This window comes from Sinohyriopsis cumingii, chromosome 13, assembly GCF_028554795.1.
Source record: "Sinohyriopsis cumingii isolate HCF-2022 chromosome 13, ASM2855479v2, whole genome shotgun sequence".
Classification (NCBI taxonomy): Eukaryota; Metazoa; Mollusca; class Bivalvia; order Unionida; family Unionidae; genus Sinohyriopsis; species Sinohyriopsis cumingii.
Window position 1 is genome coordinate 40194885 of NC_142973.1, and position 17447 is coordinate 40212331.

General features: G+C 35.5%; 1 protein-coding gene across 5 annotated transcripts in view; it reads left to right on the top strand.

The window, feature by feature from the left end:
- Window positions 1-17447, top strand: part of LOC149785263 (uncharacterized) — a 113363-nt gene that overhangs the window by 76651 nt on the left and 19265 nt on the right. For 4 of the 5 annotated variants that reach the window (XM_089979120.1, XM_089979123.1, XM_089979119.1 and 1 more), the window contains 2 exons: window positions 3952-4016; window positions 11298-13139. In XM_089979120.1, the coding sequence (XP_089835246.1) occupies window positions 12011-13139 (1129 nt within the window). In that variant the 5' untranslated portion in view covers window positions 3952-4016; window positions 11298-12010. The remainder of the gene's footprint in view (window positions 1-3951; window positions 4017-11297; window positions 13140-17447) is intronic. The other variant, XM_089979122.1, reaches the window with a different exon arrangement.

Sequence of the window (17447 nt, forward strand, 5' to 3'; positions counted from 1 at the left end):
TGGGGTTTGTTTTGCTTTATATTTTTTGTTGTTTTTGTTTTAACTGCACTTTTTAACATACAGTATCATGTAGAGAAAATGAGAAAATGTTTATCAACTTTGGCTTCAGATGGTCACAAAACTTGTATCTTTTGTACCATATATATCTGCTTATAAGTAGAGTCTAGCTGCAAATAAAAAAGATCCCAATCTGCGGCGGCAAAATGCACCTGCAGATCAGGGTCTGTGTTGTTTATTCTACTTGCTCCTAACAAACTACACAGACCCAGATCTGTTGGCACATTATGTGATGGCAGATCTGAGTCTGTGCAATTTGCAGTTGGACTCTTGTAAGCAAATATATACAGTAAATCTACCAACTTAAACATCAGTGTAATCTAAGAAGGTGAGTGACCTGTTGTTTAACAAAAGGATTATGATTGACAATCATTTGGATCAATTTTTCTTCCATAAAACTTTTGCATTTGTGCACAGATGAATAAAAAATCAATTAAAGCAATAATCCTGTACCTTCTCATTTATGTATTATCAACTTTATCAGAAGGCTGATGTCAGGTGAACAGTCTGCTAAATTATTACACATATGTTTCTAACCAATATATCAAGTGTGATTTACCTAGTTGTCAAGCTCATGAAATGTTTCTCACCCAAAAGCCAATGGTCACCTTGACATGAAGCCAAAAAAGTCGAGGTATGCTTTCATATTCAGGTGGAATAGACATAGACTGGTATACATCTGTACATAGCTGCTTAATGTTTCCAAAGTCATGGTACCAGTATTTCTTGTAAATATGAAATTCATAGTACAGTACTAGAATGGACTAATATGGATACAGTGAGGAAGACTGGTATAAGTGTTGTCGCCACTAGAGTTTGTTGATAACAATACAATGTGGAAGACTAGTTGAGTGTTTTTGTCACCTTTGGTGGGTAGTTTTTCAGTTAGGTTTGTTAATAAAGCTTTTCTAGTGCATTGACTTGTCAAGAATTGCTTAGTCTCAGTTTAACTGGATCTTCTTTGTAAACAAAACCTTCACTACAATAACTCAAGTTTGTGGTTCACTGTGCGCAAGGAGAACTGAGAGGACTAGCAAAATACCCTTGATCATGTTCAACAGTTAACACTCAGAAGTGTCCAAGTTTTGTGGAGATTCCATGGATATAACTTCTGAATGGATTTTCTCTCAAATGGTTAATTATCACTTGATTTTATTGCTACTTTCTGATGGTTTCTTTGTTTGATTGATTGATCAACTTGAATTGTACTATTAATACGGTGTGCACGTTAGTGTATGTGTAATTGGAGCATACAAAAAGAGCAGGTTGTATTCAAGTAGGTTTTTTTTAATGGCTATTTTATTACATTATTTATCCAATGATAAAGCTTAGAGAAAAAGTGGGAAAGGGATTATCATCAAGCATGGGAGCATCCTGTATGATGCCATATATACTCGCTTGTCATCAAGCACTGGAGTATCCTGTATGATACCATATATACTTGCTTGTCATCAAGCACTGGAGTATCCTGTATGATACCATATATACTTGCTTGTCATCAAGCATGGGAGTATCCTGTATGATACCATATATACTCGCTTGTCATCAAGCATGGGAGTATCCTGTATGATACCATATATACTTGCTTGTCATCAAGCATGGGAGTATCCTCTATGTTACCATATATGCTCGCTTGTCATCAAGCATGGGAGTATCCTGTATGATACCATATATACTTGCTTGTCATCAAGCATGAGAGTATCCTGTATGATACCATATACACTCACTTGTCATCAAGCATGGGATTATCCTGTATGATACCATATATACTTGCTTGTCATCAAGCACTGGAGTATCCTGTATGATACCATATATACTTGCTTGTCATCAAGCATGAGAGTATCCTGTATGATACCATATATACTCACTTGTCATCAAGCATGGGACTATCCTGTATGATACCATATATACTTGCTTGTCATCAAGCACTGGAGTATCCTGTATGATACCATATATACTTGCTTGTCATCAAGCATGAGAGTATCCTGTATGATACCATATATACTCGCTTGTCATCAAGCACTGGAGTATCCTGTATGATACCATATATACTCGCTTGTCATCAAGCATGGGAGTATCCTGTATGATACCATATATACTCGCTTGTCATCAAGCATGGGAGTATCCTGTATGTTACCATATATACTCGCTTGTCATCAAGCATGAGAGTATCCTGTATGATACCATATATACTCGCTTGTCATCAAGCATGGGAGTATCCTGTATGTTACCATATATACTCGCTTGTCATCAAGCATGGGAGTATCCTGTATGTTACCATATATACTTGCTTGTCATCAAGCATGAGAGTATCCTGTATGTTACCATATATACTTGCTTGTCATCAAGCATGGGAGTATCCTGTATGATACCATATATACTCGCTTGTCATCAAGCATGGGAGTATCCTATATGTCTTTTATTATGTAAAATTTACCAGCCATAGCCATTTTAAGATTAAGTTAGTTGCTAATCATGGTTGAACCAAAAGATTTCATTCTATTTGGCGTGAGCATATGTCGAGCCTGCCAGAGTATGTGTAAAGAGTAAAACTTGGGTAGCATGACGTGCATTATTTATCCAGATTTTTTTCTCTGTAAACCAGGGAATGTATTCAAAGATAAAATTATGGGGTCATTATTATATAGTTCCTTCCTTCAAAAAGTAACACTTTCACATTTCACACAGAAGATAAAGATAATGATGGAGTATTATGGGTATAGACTATTATGGGTATTAGTAGGTGTTAATGATATATATCTCTGGGATCTCCCAGGGCTGGAATTCCTAATTAGCTAGGTTCTTAACTTTTGCTAAGGAGCAGATGTTACTTTAAGTAAAAGCTAAATTCTTGGTAGAAAGCAGAATGTTACTTTTGTTATTTACCATGTTAATTTTAACCATTGGCACTCAATATGAATGCTTAGCATTTTTTTAAAATCACTTTTGAAATCTCCATGAGCAATAAAAAAAAAAAAAATGGTGGAAAGCAACAAAAATATTAAAAGAAAGCATGGTCTGTCTTCGAACCTTTATGTCTGGTAACAAAAATAAGAGGAAACTTAAAATTATTCGAAAACTTTATTTATTTAATAGTTTAATTTTTTTATGTATATTCCAAAGGTATTTGTAGTGCAGAAAAACATAGAAGTAGTGAGTCTTTTTCCAGAGCTATAATAATTTGAGTATACAGCAGACTGTTAATACGATGCTTTTCTTCCCACCCAATGTTTGTACAGATAAAATAATCAGAATGAGTAATCACGTGATGCCCAAGTGCTAGACATCACTGTAAACTGCCACACTGCAGACATCGTAGCGATATGACTGAAAAGTTGTTAATGCTACGTTAAAAATCCAAATCACACACACACCCTATATGCTTATACATGTACATCATACACCAGCTGCAAATGGTATAGATTTCAATATGCCATCATATTCTGTGCAGGCAGAGCAAGGTTAATGATTTCACATAAACAGCATAGACTCTGAATGGCTGCTGCATTATGTGATATGGCAGATCTAGGTTTGTGCAGTTTTGTTGTGGGCCTTGGACATGACTCGATACACTATTAGTGAACACCATTAGCAAACTTTCATATAGGTACATACAAAAATTAAACAAAGAAGACCCCTGGGGGCTAATATGCTTGAGCATAATACCCTCAAATACTCACACAAAAAAAACTTTCCAAACTCTGAAGTACATATCATAGTACAAAATGCCAGACCACTGGTGGCTATGGGACATAATATACAACAGTTGTTTGCATTAAATTACCCACTCATCAGAAATCTAGGTTACAAATCTATTATACAGCAGTCAAGGCATAATTTTCATACAGTACCTGTAATTAACACCTATGATTTATGCCTCTATTATGGTTTCAGGTTTCAAGAAGATTCCACATGGACACTAAACATTCACTTGACCATGGCTTGAAAGTAGATCACTGGTGAGTTGTGTATGTAAAATGTTAAAGTGGCTGGTAAATGAAATACATGGATATATAGATTACTGAAAATATTGAAGATGGGGAAACTGGCTGGACATGCAAGGTGACCATTGATAGCTGACTGTTACAGTGAAGGGGAATATAATGTAAATGAGCAGTACCTAAGGTAATCATATCAGAACACTGGCAGGCAGTTGACAGTCATTCTTGCAGCAGTTGTTCTGAATTTGATTATTTAGTAGAAAAAAAGAAACAAAAATTGGTCATTATTTTTTATTCGTAATCACAGTAGTTAGTGTTACATGATGGATTATATCAGACGTACACAGGGTGGTTGAATGTTTCTGACAGCCAACATCTCAATACTTTTATTGCATTATTCATTTCTTTTTTGCAGTAAATTACCATTCACTGCACTATTCATTTCTTGTTTGCAGTAAATTACCATTCACTGCATTATTCATTTCTTGTTTGCAGTAAATTGCCATTCAGTGCATTATTAATTTCTTGTTTGCAGTAAATTACCATTCACTGCATTATTCATTTCTTGTTTGCATTAAAATACCATTCACTGAGATCAGAGATTGGACTTTTTATTAATCTTATTTTTATCAGTAAGTGAATATCCTTTCTGACCTCATTATTTTGCATTTTTGAAGAATCTTTCTTTTGAAAGACTTAATTTATTTTAAAAATCCGCAGTGCCATCCATATAGGTGCTAATCCTGGTAGTATTTTAATAGGTTGGTTTAGAAGCATACATCTGAATGTCATAAATATATACCATCATATACCTCACATGAGACTGCAAAAAGAATAGACTTGTTCTGCTGGAAGAGCACCGCTCCGGTGGCCTAGTGGTTAGAGCGTCTGCCTTGGACGCAGGAAGTCATGGGTTCAATCCCTGGCCGAGTCATACCAAAGACTTACAAAAACGGTACTAACAGCTGCCTCGCTTGGCGCTCAGCATTAAGAGGTTAGTGTTAGGACTGGTCGGCCCGGTGTCAGGATAATGTGACTGGGTGGGACATCATGCTACATGTCTGCAGCATGATGCCCCAGTGCTAGACATCACTATAAACTGCCACATTGCAGACATGGTAGCGATATGACTGAAAAATTGTTAAAGCTATGTTAAAAATCCAAATCACATCACATCACATCTGCTGGAAGATCACCATCTTTGATGTTCACCTGATGGTTTGCTTTGTCAGCTTTTTTAAAGGCACTTCAAACAGGTTATTGACTATATCAAGGCAAGAAAATGGGACTTGGGTGCCTTTCCCAAAGACACAAAGAGATAGCCTGTCTGTGCTTTCCTGGGTGGGTATTGATCGCACTACCCTTGCATTGCAAGTCAGCTACTCTAACACTTAGCTAATGCAGCTCCCTTTCACTTGAAACCATCAAATGATCAACAGTACAGACCCAGACCTGCAAGTACATGAAGTGATATTTAATTTAGGTCTACATTGTGTGTAGTTGGGTACATATTACATACCAACTATTTATGTCACTAATGCTTGAATAGATCAGATCCTGAAACTTTATTTTCTGTTATTGGTCCGTATAATCAATTCTTGGTCATTCTATGTTCTTGGTCACTCTGATATGTTCTTGGTCACCCAGATATGTTCTTGGTCACTCTGATATGTTCTTGGTTACTCCGATATGTTCCTGGTTACTCTGATATGTTCTTTGTCACTGATACATTCTTGGTCATTATGATATGTTCTTGCTGACTCTAATATGTTCTTGGAAATTCTGATATGTTCATGGTAACTCTGACATGTTCTTGGTCACCTTGATATGTTCTTGGTTACTCAGAAATGTTCTTTGTCATTCTAATGTTCTTTGTCACTCTGATTTGTTCTTGGTCACTTTGACATGTTCTTAGTCATTCTGATATTTTCTTGGTGACTCAGATATGTTATTGGTCACTCTGTTTTGTTTGTGGTCACTCAGATATGTTCTTGGTCACTCTGATATGTTTTTGGTCATTCAGATATGATCTTGGTCACTCTAGCATGATCTTGGTTACTCTGATATGTTCTTTGTCACTTTGATATGTTCTTGATCACTTTGATATTTTCTTGGTCACTGATATGTTCCTGGTCACTGATACCGGTATGTTCTTGGTCACTTTGATATGTTCCTGGTCACTGATACCGGTATCTTCTTGATTACACTGCTATGATCTTGGTCACTCTGTTATGTTCTTGGTCACTCTGATATTTTCCTGCTCACTCTAATATGATCTTGGTCACTCTGATTTAATCTTGGTCACTCTGATATGTTCTTGGTCACTTTGATATGTTCTTGATCACTCTAATATGATCTTGATTACACTGATATGATCTTGGTCAGTCTGTTATGTTCTTGGTCACTCTGATATGTTCCTGCTCACTCTAATATGATCTTGGTCACTCTGATTTAATCTTGGCCACTCTGATTTGATCTTGGTCACTCATATGTTCTTGCTCACTCTGCTATGATCTTGGTCACTCTAATATGATCTTGGTCACTCTGATATGTTCTTGGTCACTTTGACATGTTCTTGGTCATTCTGATATTTTCTTGGTGACTGAAATATGTTATTGGTCACTCTGTTTTGTTTGTGATCACTCAAATATGTTCTTGGTCACTCTGATATATTTTGGTCACTCTAATATGATCTTGGTCACTAACATGATCTTGGTTACTCTGATACGTTCTTTGTCATTCTTATGTTCTTGGTCACTCTGGTTTGTTATTGGTCACTTTGATATGTTCTCGGTCATTTTGATATGTTCTTGATCACTCTGCTATGATCTTGGTCACTCTGATATGTTCTTGGTCACTCTGTTATGATCTTGGTTACTCTGATATGTTTATGTTCACTTTGATATTTTCTTGGTCACTCTGATATGATCTTGGTCACTTTGATATGCTCTTGATCACTCTAATATGATCTTGATTACAATGATATGATCTTGCTCACTCTAATATGATCTTGATTACAATGATATGATCTTGCTCACTCTAATATGATCTTGATTACAATGATATGATCTTGCTCACTCTAATATGATCTTGGTCACTCTGATATGTTCTTGGTCACTCTTTTATGATCTTGGTTACTCTGATATGTTTATGTTCACTTTGATATTTTCTTGGTCACTCTAATATGATCTTGGTCACTTTGATATGCTCTTGATCACTCTAATACGATCTTGATTACAATGATATGATCTTGGTCACTCTAATATGGTCTTGGTCACTTTGATATGTTCTTGCTCACTCTAATATGATCTTGGTCACTCTGTTATGATCTTGGTCACTCTGATATGTTCTTGGTCACTCTGATACGTTCTTGGTCACTTTGAAATGTGCTTGATCATTCTAATATGATCTCGGTCACTCTAAATGAAAAGGTATGGAGACAGTATTTCAAAATTTGTGGTCAAGTCAGTAATGAAATTTGATCTTAATGGACATTATGTTGTCTTTTTATTCTTATCTTTATTATTCTTTACCTTTAAATTACTGGGGCCCTGTTTTTCTTTAGTGTCATGCACCAGCATTTGTGACTACTTTTTTATGATCTGTGACATAGAGAGTTGCCTTTTTGATGCTTCTGTTGGCCATAACACCTTTGTTAAGTTTGTCAATAAATGCCAAGTTTTCATTCACTCTTTGTGGCAGGTTCAAACAGTTGTGTGGCACACTTTTACACCAGAAAAAAGGTTAGTGTGGTATATATTTCACTCATTAGTGATTTGGCTTTATTTTAAGTAAACTTCCCATGCACTGTTAGCTATTAGCAGTATGCTAATTAACCTGTATGTTAATGTGGATATATATATATATATATATATATATATATATATATATATATATATATATATATATATATATATATATATATATATATATATATTGGTGAGTCCAACAATTTCCTCTCAAAAGTTGGTCATGTTGACTTTGGTATTTACTTAAATTGGTTTTTAAGGAAATTCATTGATTCCAAGGGCATATTTGTTCTTGGAACACTTTTTCTTTTCATCCTTAGATATAACTCAATATCATATCCTTATTTTCAAGTATTCCTTAAAATACCTTTATCCTCATATAATTGTTGAATCCCCACCCCCACATTTACTATATTCCTTCAAATTGCATTATGTCCATTTTATTTCTGTACCTAATTATTTCCTGCTTTCTGTCACAAGATTATTTTTTATCATGCTGTCTAGTACATCCTGAGGTTTACATCCTGGCTTACTCATCACACACAGCCATTATCTTAGCACATGTTATTTATGGAAGAAATTGACCATGCCTCTAACTGGTTCTAAATGAAATATTCTTTGCAGAGAGATTGAAATTAATCTTTAAAATGGGTGGCAGCATTTGGAAGCAGGAGAATTTTGTAAATAACTTGGGCAATGGACAGTCTATATATTCATTACATATTGATAATTTGTGATGAAAGCAACAATAGCCACTAGCCTTCCCATTTCTGATACTGTTACTTTGCCTGAAAAATCTTCAAAATGTTACCTGGATTAGTTGTATTGGTGCCCCGGGTAGCTGAGTGGTCTAAAGCACACGCCTTTACCAATCATTACCATGTCACCTCTGTTGGCGTGGGTTCAAGTCTCAGGCTCAACCATTGTGGGTATGGGAGAAAACTTGCCAATAGCTTCCCATGGTTTGGTGGTTCTTACCTGGGTTTTCTTGGGTTCTTCCTCCACCAGTTATACTGTCCACCATGCTGAAAAATGGTTTAACCCACAACAACAACAAGAAGTTTCGTCTATCATGAGAGAGAGATACTGTTAATTTTTTAACATATCGTGGGTTTTAAAAAGAGGTTTGCAGCCATAAATTCTTTAGAATTTTTTAAAATACAAAATACGACAAACTTCATACTTTTAGCCTCCATTCCCAGGAAGTGTTTTTTTGTTTGAAAAAATAAAAAAAATATGTTTTCATGAAAAATTGCCAGTTGAAATATTTTCTTGCATAAATTTACAGGCCTAAAATTTAACATAAATTTCTTGTTAACCAGAAGGACATATAGATTGAGAAATTTAATATTTCTGCCGACTCTTCACTATTCCTTCACACAAAACACCGATGACAACATAAACTTCTGTTAACCATCAGATTGCTGAAATTTGGAAAAGTACTAGTCCAACTGGAAATTTACTAGCCTTGGGCTAGCCAACAACTGCTAATTTTAATCCAGATTTTCTTTGTGTCATACTTGCCTAGAAATATTGTTATTATTTAATTCTGTCCCTTTTAAGCAAGACTTTTGGCTCACATGGTCATAACCCCAGTGGAGCTTGTGGTATAGTTCTGCATTCTTTGTGCATTGTGCATCATCATTTGCTGATTTAATGTTCTGAAGAAAATACTTGAGCAGTTGCAACCTAATTGTGCACAGAGCATCCTGGCTTGAAGGTTTTTGAAATTTATACAGATGATGTTGATAAGCCATCAGTTATGGCCACTGTTACGAATCATAGAGAAACCTTGAAATGACTTTGAAAAATCCACTGAATTTTTATAAAAAATTTAAAGAAAGCGTCCTGACAATTTCAGTTTCATGTAAAGAACAGTGATAAGATATTAAATGTGGCCTCCATTACTAATAATAAAAAATCTTGTGACAAAACTCAGAACCTGCTGAACAGTTTGACCAAATTTTACATGGCGAATCATGGCACGAAGAGCTTTCATGCTTGTACAAATGATGCCAGTCTACTGTCAAATATGGCTGCCGTTATTAAAAATTGAAAAACAAATTTTTCACAAATAACTGCAGAACAGAATTTGAATAACATTTTACAAAAAGAATCGTGAGACAATGGACAATCAAAATAAACTGCTGGAATAAAGAACTTTCAGATTTTTTCAAATCATGATGCTAATTTGGTGTCAAATATGACTGCAACAGACTGTTGCAAAAAGTAAAATGTCAAAAGTCTTTTTTCTTCCAAAAGGTTCAACCAAATGTGACCAAATTTGACAGATAACATCCTGTTGGAAGTTCTTTTGAGGTTTTTTGCAAATTTCTGTCATACAGCTGCCATTACTAAAATAGAAAAACTTTTTTGAGACCAATTATTCTCAAAAAACTGTTGGGACAAAATTTGACATAATTTGATGGTATCCTGTAATAAAGGGCTTTAAAATATTTATAAATTTTGCTGATATGTTATCAGACATGGCCACCATTGCTAAAAATAACTTTTTAAAAATACTGCTCATCAAAATTTGACCAAATTTTGCAGAAATCATCCTTGCAGGAAGGATATTTGAATGTATAAAAATAAAAACATAATTTTGCCCAATTAGACCAAAAGCACCTTGGCATGAAGGATTTCAAGTTAGTACAAATTATGCCAAGCTATCATTATACATAGCCAATACAACTAAAATTAGAAAAAACTTAAATGCCTACCAACTCAAAAAAAAAACAACATCCTGGCAACAGTGGTTTACTAATTTGTACAAATGTTGCCAGTCTGCCACTCTATATTGGCATAATAGTCTTTCAGTATCCAGTATGTTGCAAATGTGCCATCAGATATGGATGACAATGCAAAATGAATTCAGAAACCCTGGAAGATTTTTATTTAGAACATATGCAATAAACAACATTTGAAGAAATTTCTACAGATAGGATCCTAATGACCTAGATGTGTTTGTCATCTGCTCATGCATTTGGCATTTAGGCAGTGATCAGCCGGGTGTATATCAGGCCCACTTGGGCCTCATGTTTTATAATAAGCAAGTACTAACTTTTATAGATATCTGAACTAAACCAGGAAATGAACCTGATAACCATGTTCTCAAGAAGCTAAATTTAGCACTACATGTGTTTTGACTTCTGAGCCTTTAATCAAATCACATAATTTAAGGAAATTAATGTCTTAAAAGGGGACACAAATGGTATAAAGTCAAGTCTTCTATCTCAAATTTAAAATAGATGCTTACAGGTTTTATCTCAGTCAAAAGTACAACCACTTCTGAATGCTGAGCAGTTTGGGCAGAATTTCATAAAATAGAATAGTGTCATAGAAAGTAAGTTAAGTTTTTATTTTATTACAATGTCAGGATGAAATCTGAGCCATGGTTTAACACGAGTTGAAAACCTCCTTTGTTATTCTGTGATACACTTAGAAGTTATTGACATTAAAAAATATAGTTTCAGATATGTGAAAGTATTTAACTGTGCTTAGGTTTCAGTAAGAGATAATTAATATGCTTTTTGCTTTTCTGTTTCAGGTAATACTCCACCAGAAATCCTTGTCAACTGGTCCACCAGAAACCACTTTCAGAATTAGGGTATCCAAATCTCAGCAAGAATATAGTTTGTCATTTTGATCATAAATTCATTAACATAGTTTGCTCCTGGATGATCTTGATTGCTTTCAATACACCTGGATGATCTTGATTGCTTTCAATGCTCCTGGATGATCTTGATTGCTTTCAATACACCTGGATGATCTTGATTGCTTTCAATACACCTGGATGATCTTGATTGCTTTCAATACACCTGGATGATCTTGATTGCTTTCAATACACCTGCAAGAATCTATACAACACTAATGTTTTCAATGAGAAACAAAAAGGATGGCGCTTTCACCTGTCGGAAACATCTTGAGGTTTTGTTCATTACAGCTTCATTACATCATATGAGAGGTGGATAACATGATACTGTGAGAATCAGATAATAGGATACTAGTGTGAAAAGAGTTTTTATTCTATCTATTGATTCACTGAAATATTAGTGCTGTTAAATGAAACAACGTATATTTAGCCATCTACATGATAATATGGAAAATGCCGTAAATAAATGTAATCTCTGCCACAGTTTTCATCAGATAAAAGAGACAACTCCGGTTTCAGTTGTGCGATGGACTTCATTTGGACATCTGTGTCCTTTTCAACTGTTTATGATATTGTAAGGATATTAATAGGTGTAAGGAAGCCTCACAATGGAACTAAAAGTATGGGTTGATGGTATAAAGAGGGTGGTGTGTGGTGTTACGGATAATACAACTTGTCAAGATATTGTTATTGCCCTTGCCCATGCCATGGGGCAAACAGGGCGATTTACCCTCATAGAAAAATGGAGGGACAATGAGAGACCTCTGCCCCCTTCAGAGTGCCCCTTGAAAGTTTTACAGAAATGGGGTGAGTTTGCTAATGAAGTCCAACTAACTTTATTAAGATCAGACACCAAGGAAGTGAAGAAAGATGGTGATGGTTATAAAAACAGAGTCAAAGACAGGTTCACACATAATTTCACCCCACCCCCAAAACAGCCAGAAGCAAGTGTCAAGCGCTCATTAACATTCAGTGGTGCACACACATCAAACATTCCTAACCATCACTACAATGTTATACCAACTCAGGGACCAAGTAAGAAAATATTAACCGTTACTCATAACCAAGAAAGGTTGACACAAAATGGAGAATATTTGCATGATTCATCATCTGTTCCATCTCAGAATTCATCTTTATCAGGAATATTGCCAAAAACTAGCTCAAATTCTCTTAATCCCATTCTAACACAAAGAACTGGAGTAGGCTCCAAACTCCCATCACTTCAACCTTCTCATATCAATAGCCAGAATTTGACACAACTGACATCTTTGTCGTCAAACATTCCGAGTTCAGTAAACAAAATGGAGCCAAATGGTGCTGTTTTGTCTGTTGTGCAAAGAAGGACTTCAGCATTTCAAGCTGTAAAACAAAGGATGCACAATACAAACAATTATCACGAACTAGCAAGACCACCTGCTGTGGACAATGATATCAGTGTACCAGTGTACAGTGTGACCCCTGTGCCAGGTCCAGGTTCAGGAATAGAGATACCCAAACCAGAGGTGGAGGAATACGATTTGGATAGTAATTTTCCGGATGTAGTAAAGGACTCGAATCGTGATGTTGTGATCGAGGAGTACAAAATTCCTGGTAGACATGTCCTCAAAAGGAGACAGGAGGAGGAAGAATTATTGAGGACAAAGGAACATCAGGAGAAAGCAAAACTCTGCCATCTGGTCACTTGTCAGCAGGAGCGGATCAAGCTACAAAGTGCACAACTGGAGATTTTAGAAACAGGTAAATAACTGTCTTGCAGTGTCTGTCCACTTTTTTGTCTGACTTTTGCTGTTTTGTCTCATTCAGCAATACTTTGTACTTGCCCACATTTTGGGGAGGGAAAAATCCAGGGTTGATCAAGTTTTACAGGAACAGCAGGGAAAGGATTATTGCTGAATTTATTTGAATATTAAAGTGTAAACTGTACTAGAAGCTTAAGTTTGTTTACCGAGCTTGGTTACTCACCTTCCTCGGAAGGACTACTTTGATATTTAAAAAGTCATTTAGAACATTTTCCATGACTATTTTGATATTTGAAAAGCCATTTAGAACATTTTTCAGGACAACTTCAATATTTGAAAAGCCATTTAAACATTTTCGATAACAACTTCAATATTTGAAATTCATTTAAAACATTTTTCAGGACAACTTCAATATTTGAAATTCATTTAAAATATTTTTCAGTACTAATTTGATATTGAAAAGCCATTTAGAATATTTTCCAGTACTACTTAAACACACACAAACACACACACACACACACAGAGTTTCTTATGATTTTGGTTAATGTTTTCATTTCCTTATATTTCCTAAACCTATCAATAGATCCTCATCATACTTGGCATGAATTATTATGAAGCTTAAGACAGTTCATTCAGTAACAAATTTGCCTGCCCTTTTTACCTTGTGGTCAAGGACTTAGCCATCAAAATTTTGTTTTATGATTTGGTTAAAGTTCTTTTCATTTGAACCGCTCCAGTGGCCTAGTGGTTAGAGCGTCCGCCTCGGATGCGGGAGGTCATGGGTTCGATCCTCGGCCGAGTCATACCAAAACTTACAAAAATGGTACTAACAGCTGCTTCGCTTGGTGCTCAGCATTAAGAGGTTAGTGTTAGGACTGGTCAGCCTGGTGTCAGGATAATGTGACTGGGTGGGACATAATGCTACATGTCTGCAGCATGATGCCCCAGTGCTAGACATCACTATAAACTGCCACATTGCAGACATCGTAGCGATGTGACTGGAAAATTGTTAAAGCTACGTTAAAAATCCAAATCACATCACATCTTTTCATTTGCTTTTATTGATTGGCATGAATCATAATGTTGACATATTTTATTCAGTGACATATTCAATTGCCCCTTTTTGACCTTTGGGTCAAGGTCATAGCCATAGAAAATTTTAATTAATGTTTTGGTTAAACTATTTTTTCAATTACTTTTATTCCCTAAAGCCTTAAATAGTATTTTCTTCATTCTCTGGATATATTAGCTGAATCAGTTCATTCTGCAACATGCTCTCTTCACCTTTGTAGACCCTGACTTTGTTTAGTTTAATCTAAAGTTCAATGCTAAATTAAACACACAAAAAATAATAAAACAAACTAAGTTAGAAACTAAGCTGCAAATACTTTTAAGTACAAATTACAGCAAAATCCGGAAATCTGAGCAAAACTGAAACATTGAATGGCTTGATCAAATGTTTTCAGTTGTCATTATGGTGTACAGGCAAGCTATGCTGTCTTGTTACAGCTCTTGGTTTTACTTAGCTTTTGGTAAGGAGATTCACGTCATTTTGGAAAGTCTCTAAAGTACTGTCCTTACCAGAGAAGTGAACTGTTTACAAACTTTTCTTGTTACTGATCCGGTGGCCTAGTGGTTAGAGCATCCGCCTCTGAAGTGGGAGGTCATGGGTTCAAACCCTGGCTGAGTCATAACAAAGACTTACAAAATTGGTACTAACAGCTGCCTCGCAAGACACTCAGCATTAAGAGATTAGTGTTAGGACTGGTTGGCCTGGTGTCAGGATAATGTGACTCGATGGGACATCATGCTACATGTCTGCAGCATGATGCCCTAGTGCTAGACATCACTATAAACTGCCACACTGCAGACATCATAGCAATATGACTGAAAAATTATTAAAGCTGCGTTAAAAATCCTAATCACACACAAACTGTTTCCTTGTTTACATGTCTCTTTCAGAAATCTCCCGATATGTAAACAGCTAATTAATCTGCACAGATCATCATCATCATCACCATCATCATCATCATCATTATTATTATTATTATTATTATTATTATTATTATTATTATTACATGTGTCAAAGTTTATAACAGTTGGAATGCAAAATTAAAACAAATCATATTTAATTGTGCCTGATGAATTTATCAAAAATGTGTTTGTTCTTTAATGTTAATAATTTGTGCTCCATCATTTTACAATTTCTGTTATGATTTATTATCTTCTTATTCATAACATTAAGCCACTTCGGTGGCCAGTGGTTAGAGTACCCACTTCGGTTGCAGGATGTCACAGGTTCGAACCCTGGCCAAGTCATACCAAAGACTTTTAAAAATGGTACTTAAGTTACCTCGCTTCGCACTTAGCATTAAGAGATTAGTGTTAGGACTGGTCAACCTGGTGTCAGGACAATGTGTCTGGGTGGGACATCATGCTACATGTCTGCGGCATGATGCCACAGCGCTCGACATCACTATAAACTGCCATACTGCAGACATTGTAGCAACTGAAAAATTGTTAAAGCTACATTAAAAATCCAAATCATGCAAACACAACCACACATGCACACACACACACACACACACACACATTCATGTCATTTACAGGGAGAGGGCATAACCTGTTTCCCAATTTCCTTTGGAAATAAATAAATACAGCACTGTATCAAGGGGAAGATCATTGATAATAATATTGTAATCACTTGATTGTTTAACTGACCTATCTGTATAAAATTCTGAATGGTAAATCAGATAGGTGCCATTAAATTTACAAACAAATAGGATGTGTAACCTTTGTCATTTGATAACTTAGTTATGTATTCCTCATTGTAAGGCAGACCTTATCAGCTTAGGTTATCTTTGCCCATCTATATTAACCTAATTTTTCAACCAATCATGTGTCTTTATTTGTCTGATTAAGTACCATACTTAATGATTACAAGGATTCCAATGAATCTTATAGCCTGTTAGCTCTCCACTGGTAACATGGAGTAATAATATTTGCTGCGGAAAAACACAGCTTAGTGTAACTAAGTACCATTGACATCTAGGTCATTGGTTACCAGACTCATACCGTGAGTTGGCAATGAGAAAGAGACAGAGAAATGCTAAATTAAAAAAGAAAGCAATGATTGAACCCTATTTATGCAATGTTTTCGAAATTATACGTTAAAAATAACGATTCTTTTATCACTTTTAATAAGCACAAGTTTCTTAACCACACCGGATATAAGTCCTCTTGAATTAAAATTCTACCCTCAAGAATTGTTGATAACATAGAATTCCTATTTTTTCACACAGACAAAGAACCTGATTGTTCATTTGGCATGTATTTTTTATGAATTCCTTTCTCCTGTTGCACTTTTATTTTACCCGCAGATAGGGGTGATGCAAGTTTGGCTTTGATTTTGTCCAGTATCCTGAAATTCTACTTTTGTTGTTGAGATATTCATATCCTTTGTCCAGCTGGGAATGTTTTGTAAATCAAGATCATTTTTGAGAATCACTGAAATCAAATAAGTATGATGATATTGATCTGACAACTCAGATTTCTCACACACTGTCTTGAAATTCAGAAATTAATGACACCCCTTTTGTGGTGGTTGGAGCTACACTGAAATCTCTAAACTCAAATATTTTTCTTATCTTGTCAGATTCACTTTACACACTGAAAGCCTCACAAAACCATAAATTTGGCAAGCTGTTAATATTGCGGATCTTACAAAAGCATGATTTGTTGATAAAGTCTGGAAAATGTTTTCTCTGCTGTTCATTGCCTAGTCACTTTGCTCTTGAGGGCAATGAAAGCAGCCATAGCTGCCCTGCAGTCACATGTATCAATGAAAAAATCCATAAACTGCCTTTCAAATATTGTACAAGTCAGCATGTTCTATCTAGTCTGGGTCTGCAAATTCCCGTTTCACTGGTCCAGGACCAGTAGGACCATACACTGCCCTGGACCACATAAGCAGAGCATTGGTCCAGTAACTTAGTGTGAAATTTGGTAAACCCACTGACTGGATGCTTGGGTTTAGATTGGTCTTAGCCAAGGTTATGAAAAGACAAATGTTTGATTGGCAGAGATAATAATAATAATAATAATAATAATAATAATAATAATAATAATAATGACCTTATTTAAAGAGGGTAACACAATTAGCTAAAAACTAATCTATCTGAGGCCCTCATACAAAAGAATTTATTTATTTTAGCTGCATCTCTGAAGCCACTGGATATATTGGGTTTGGAAGAAGGAAATAGAGTGGGCATTTCTAATCTCAACTGGAATACTATTCCAGAGCAGA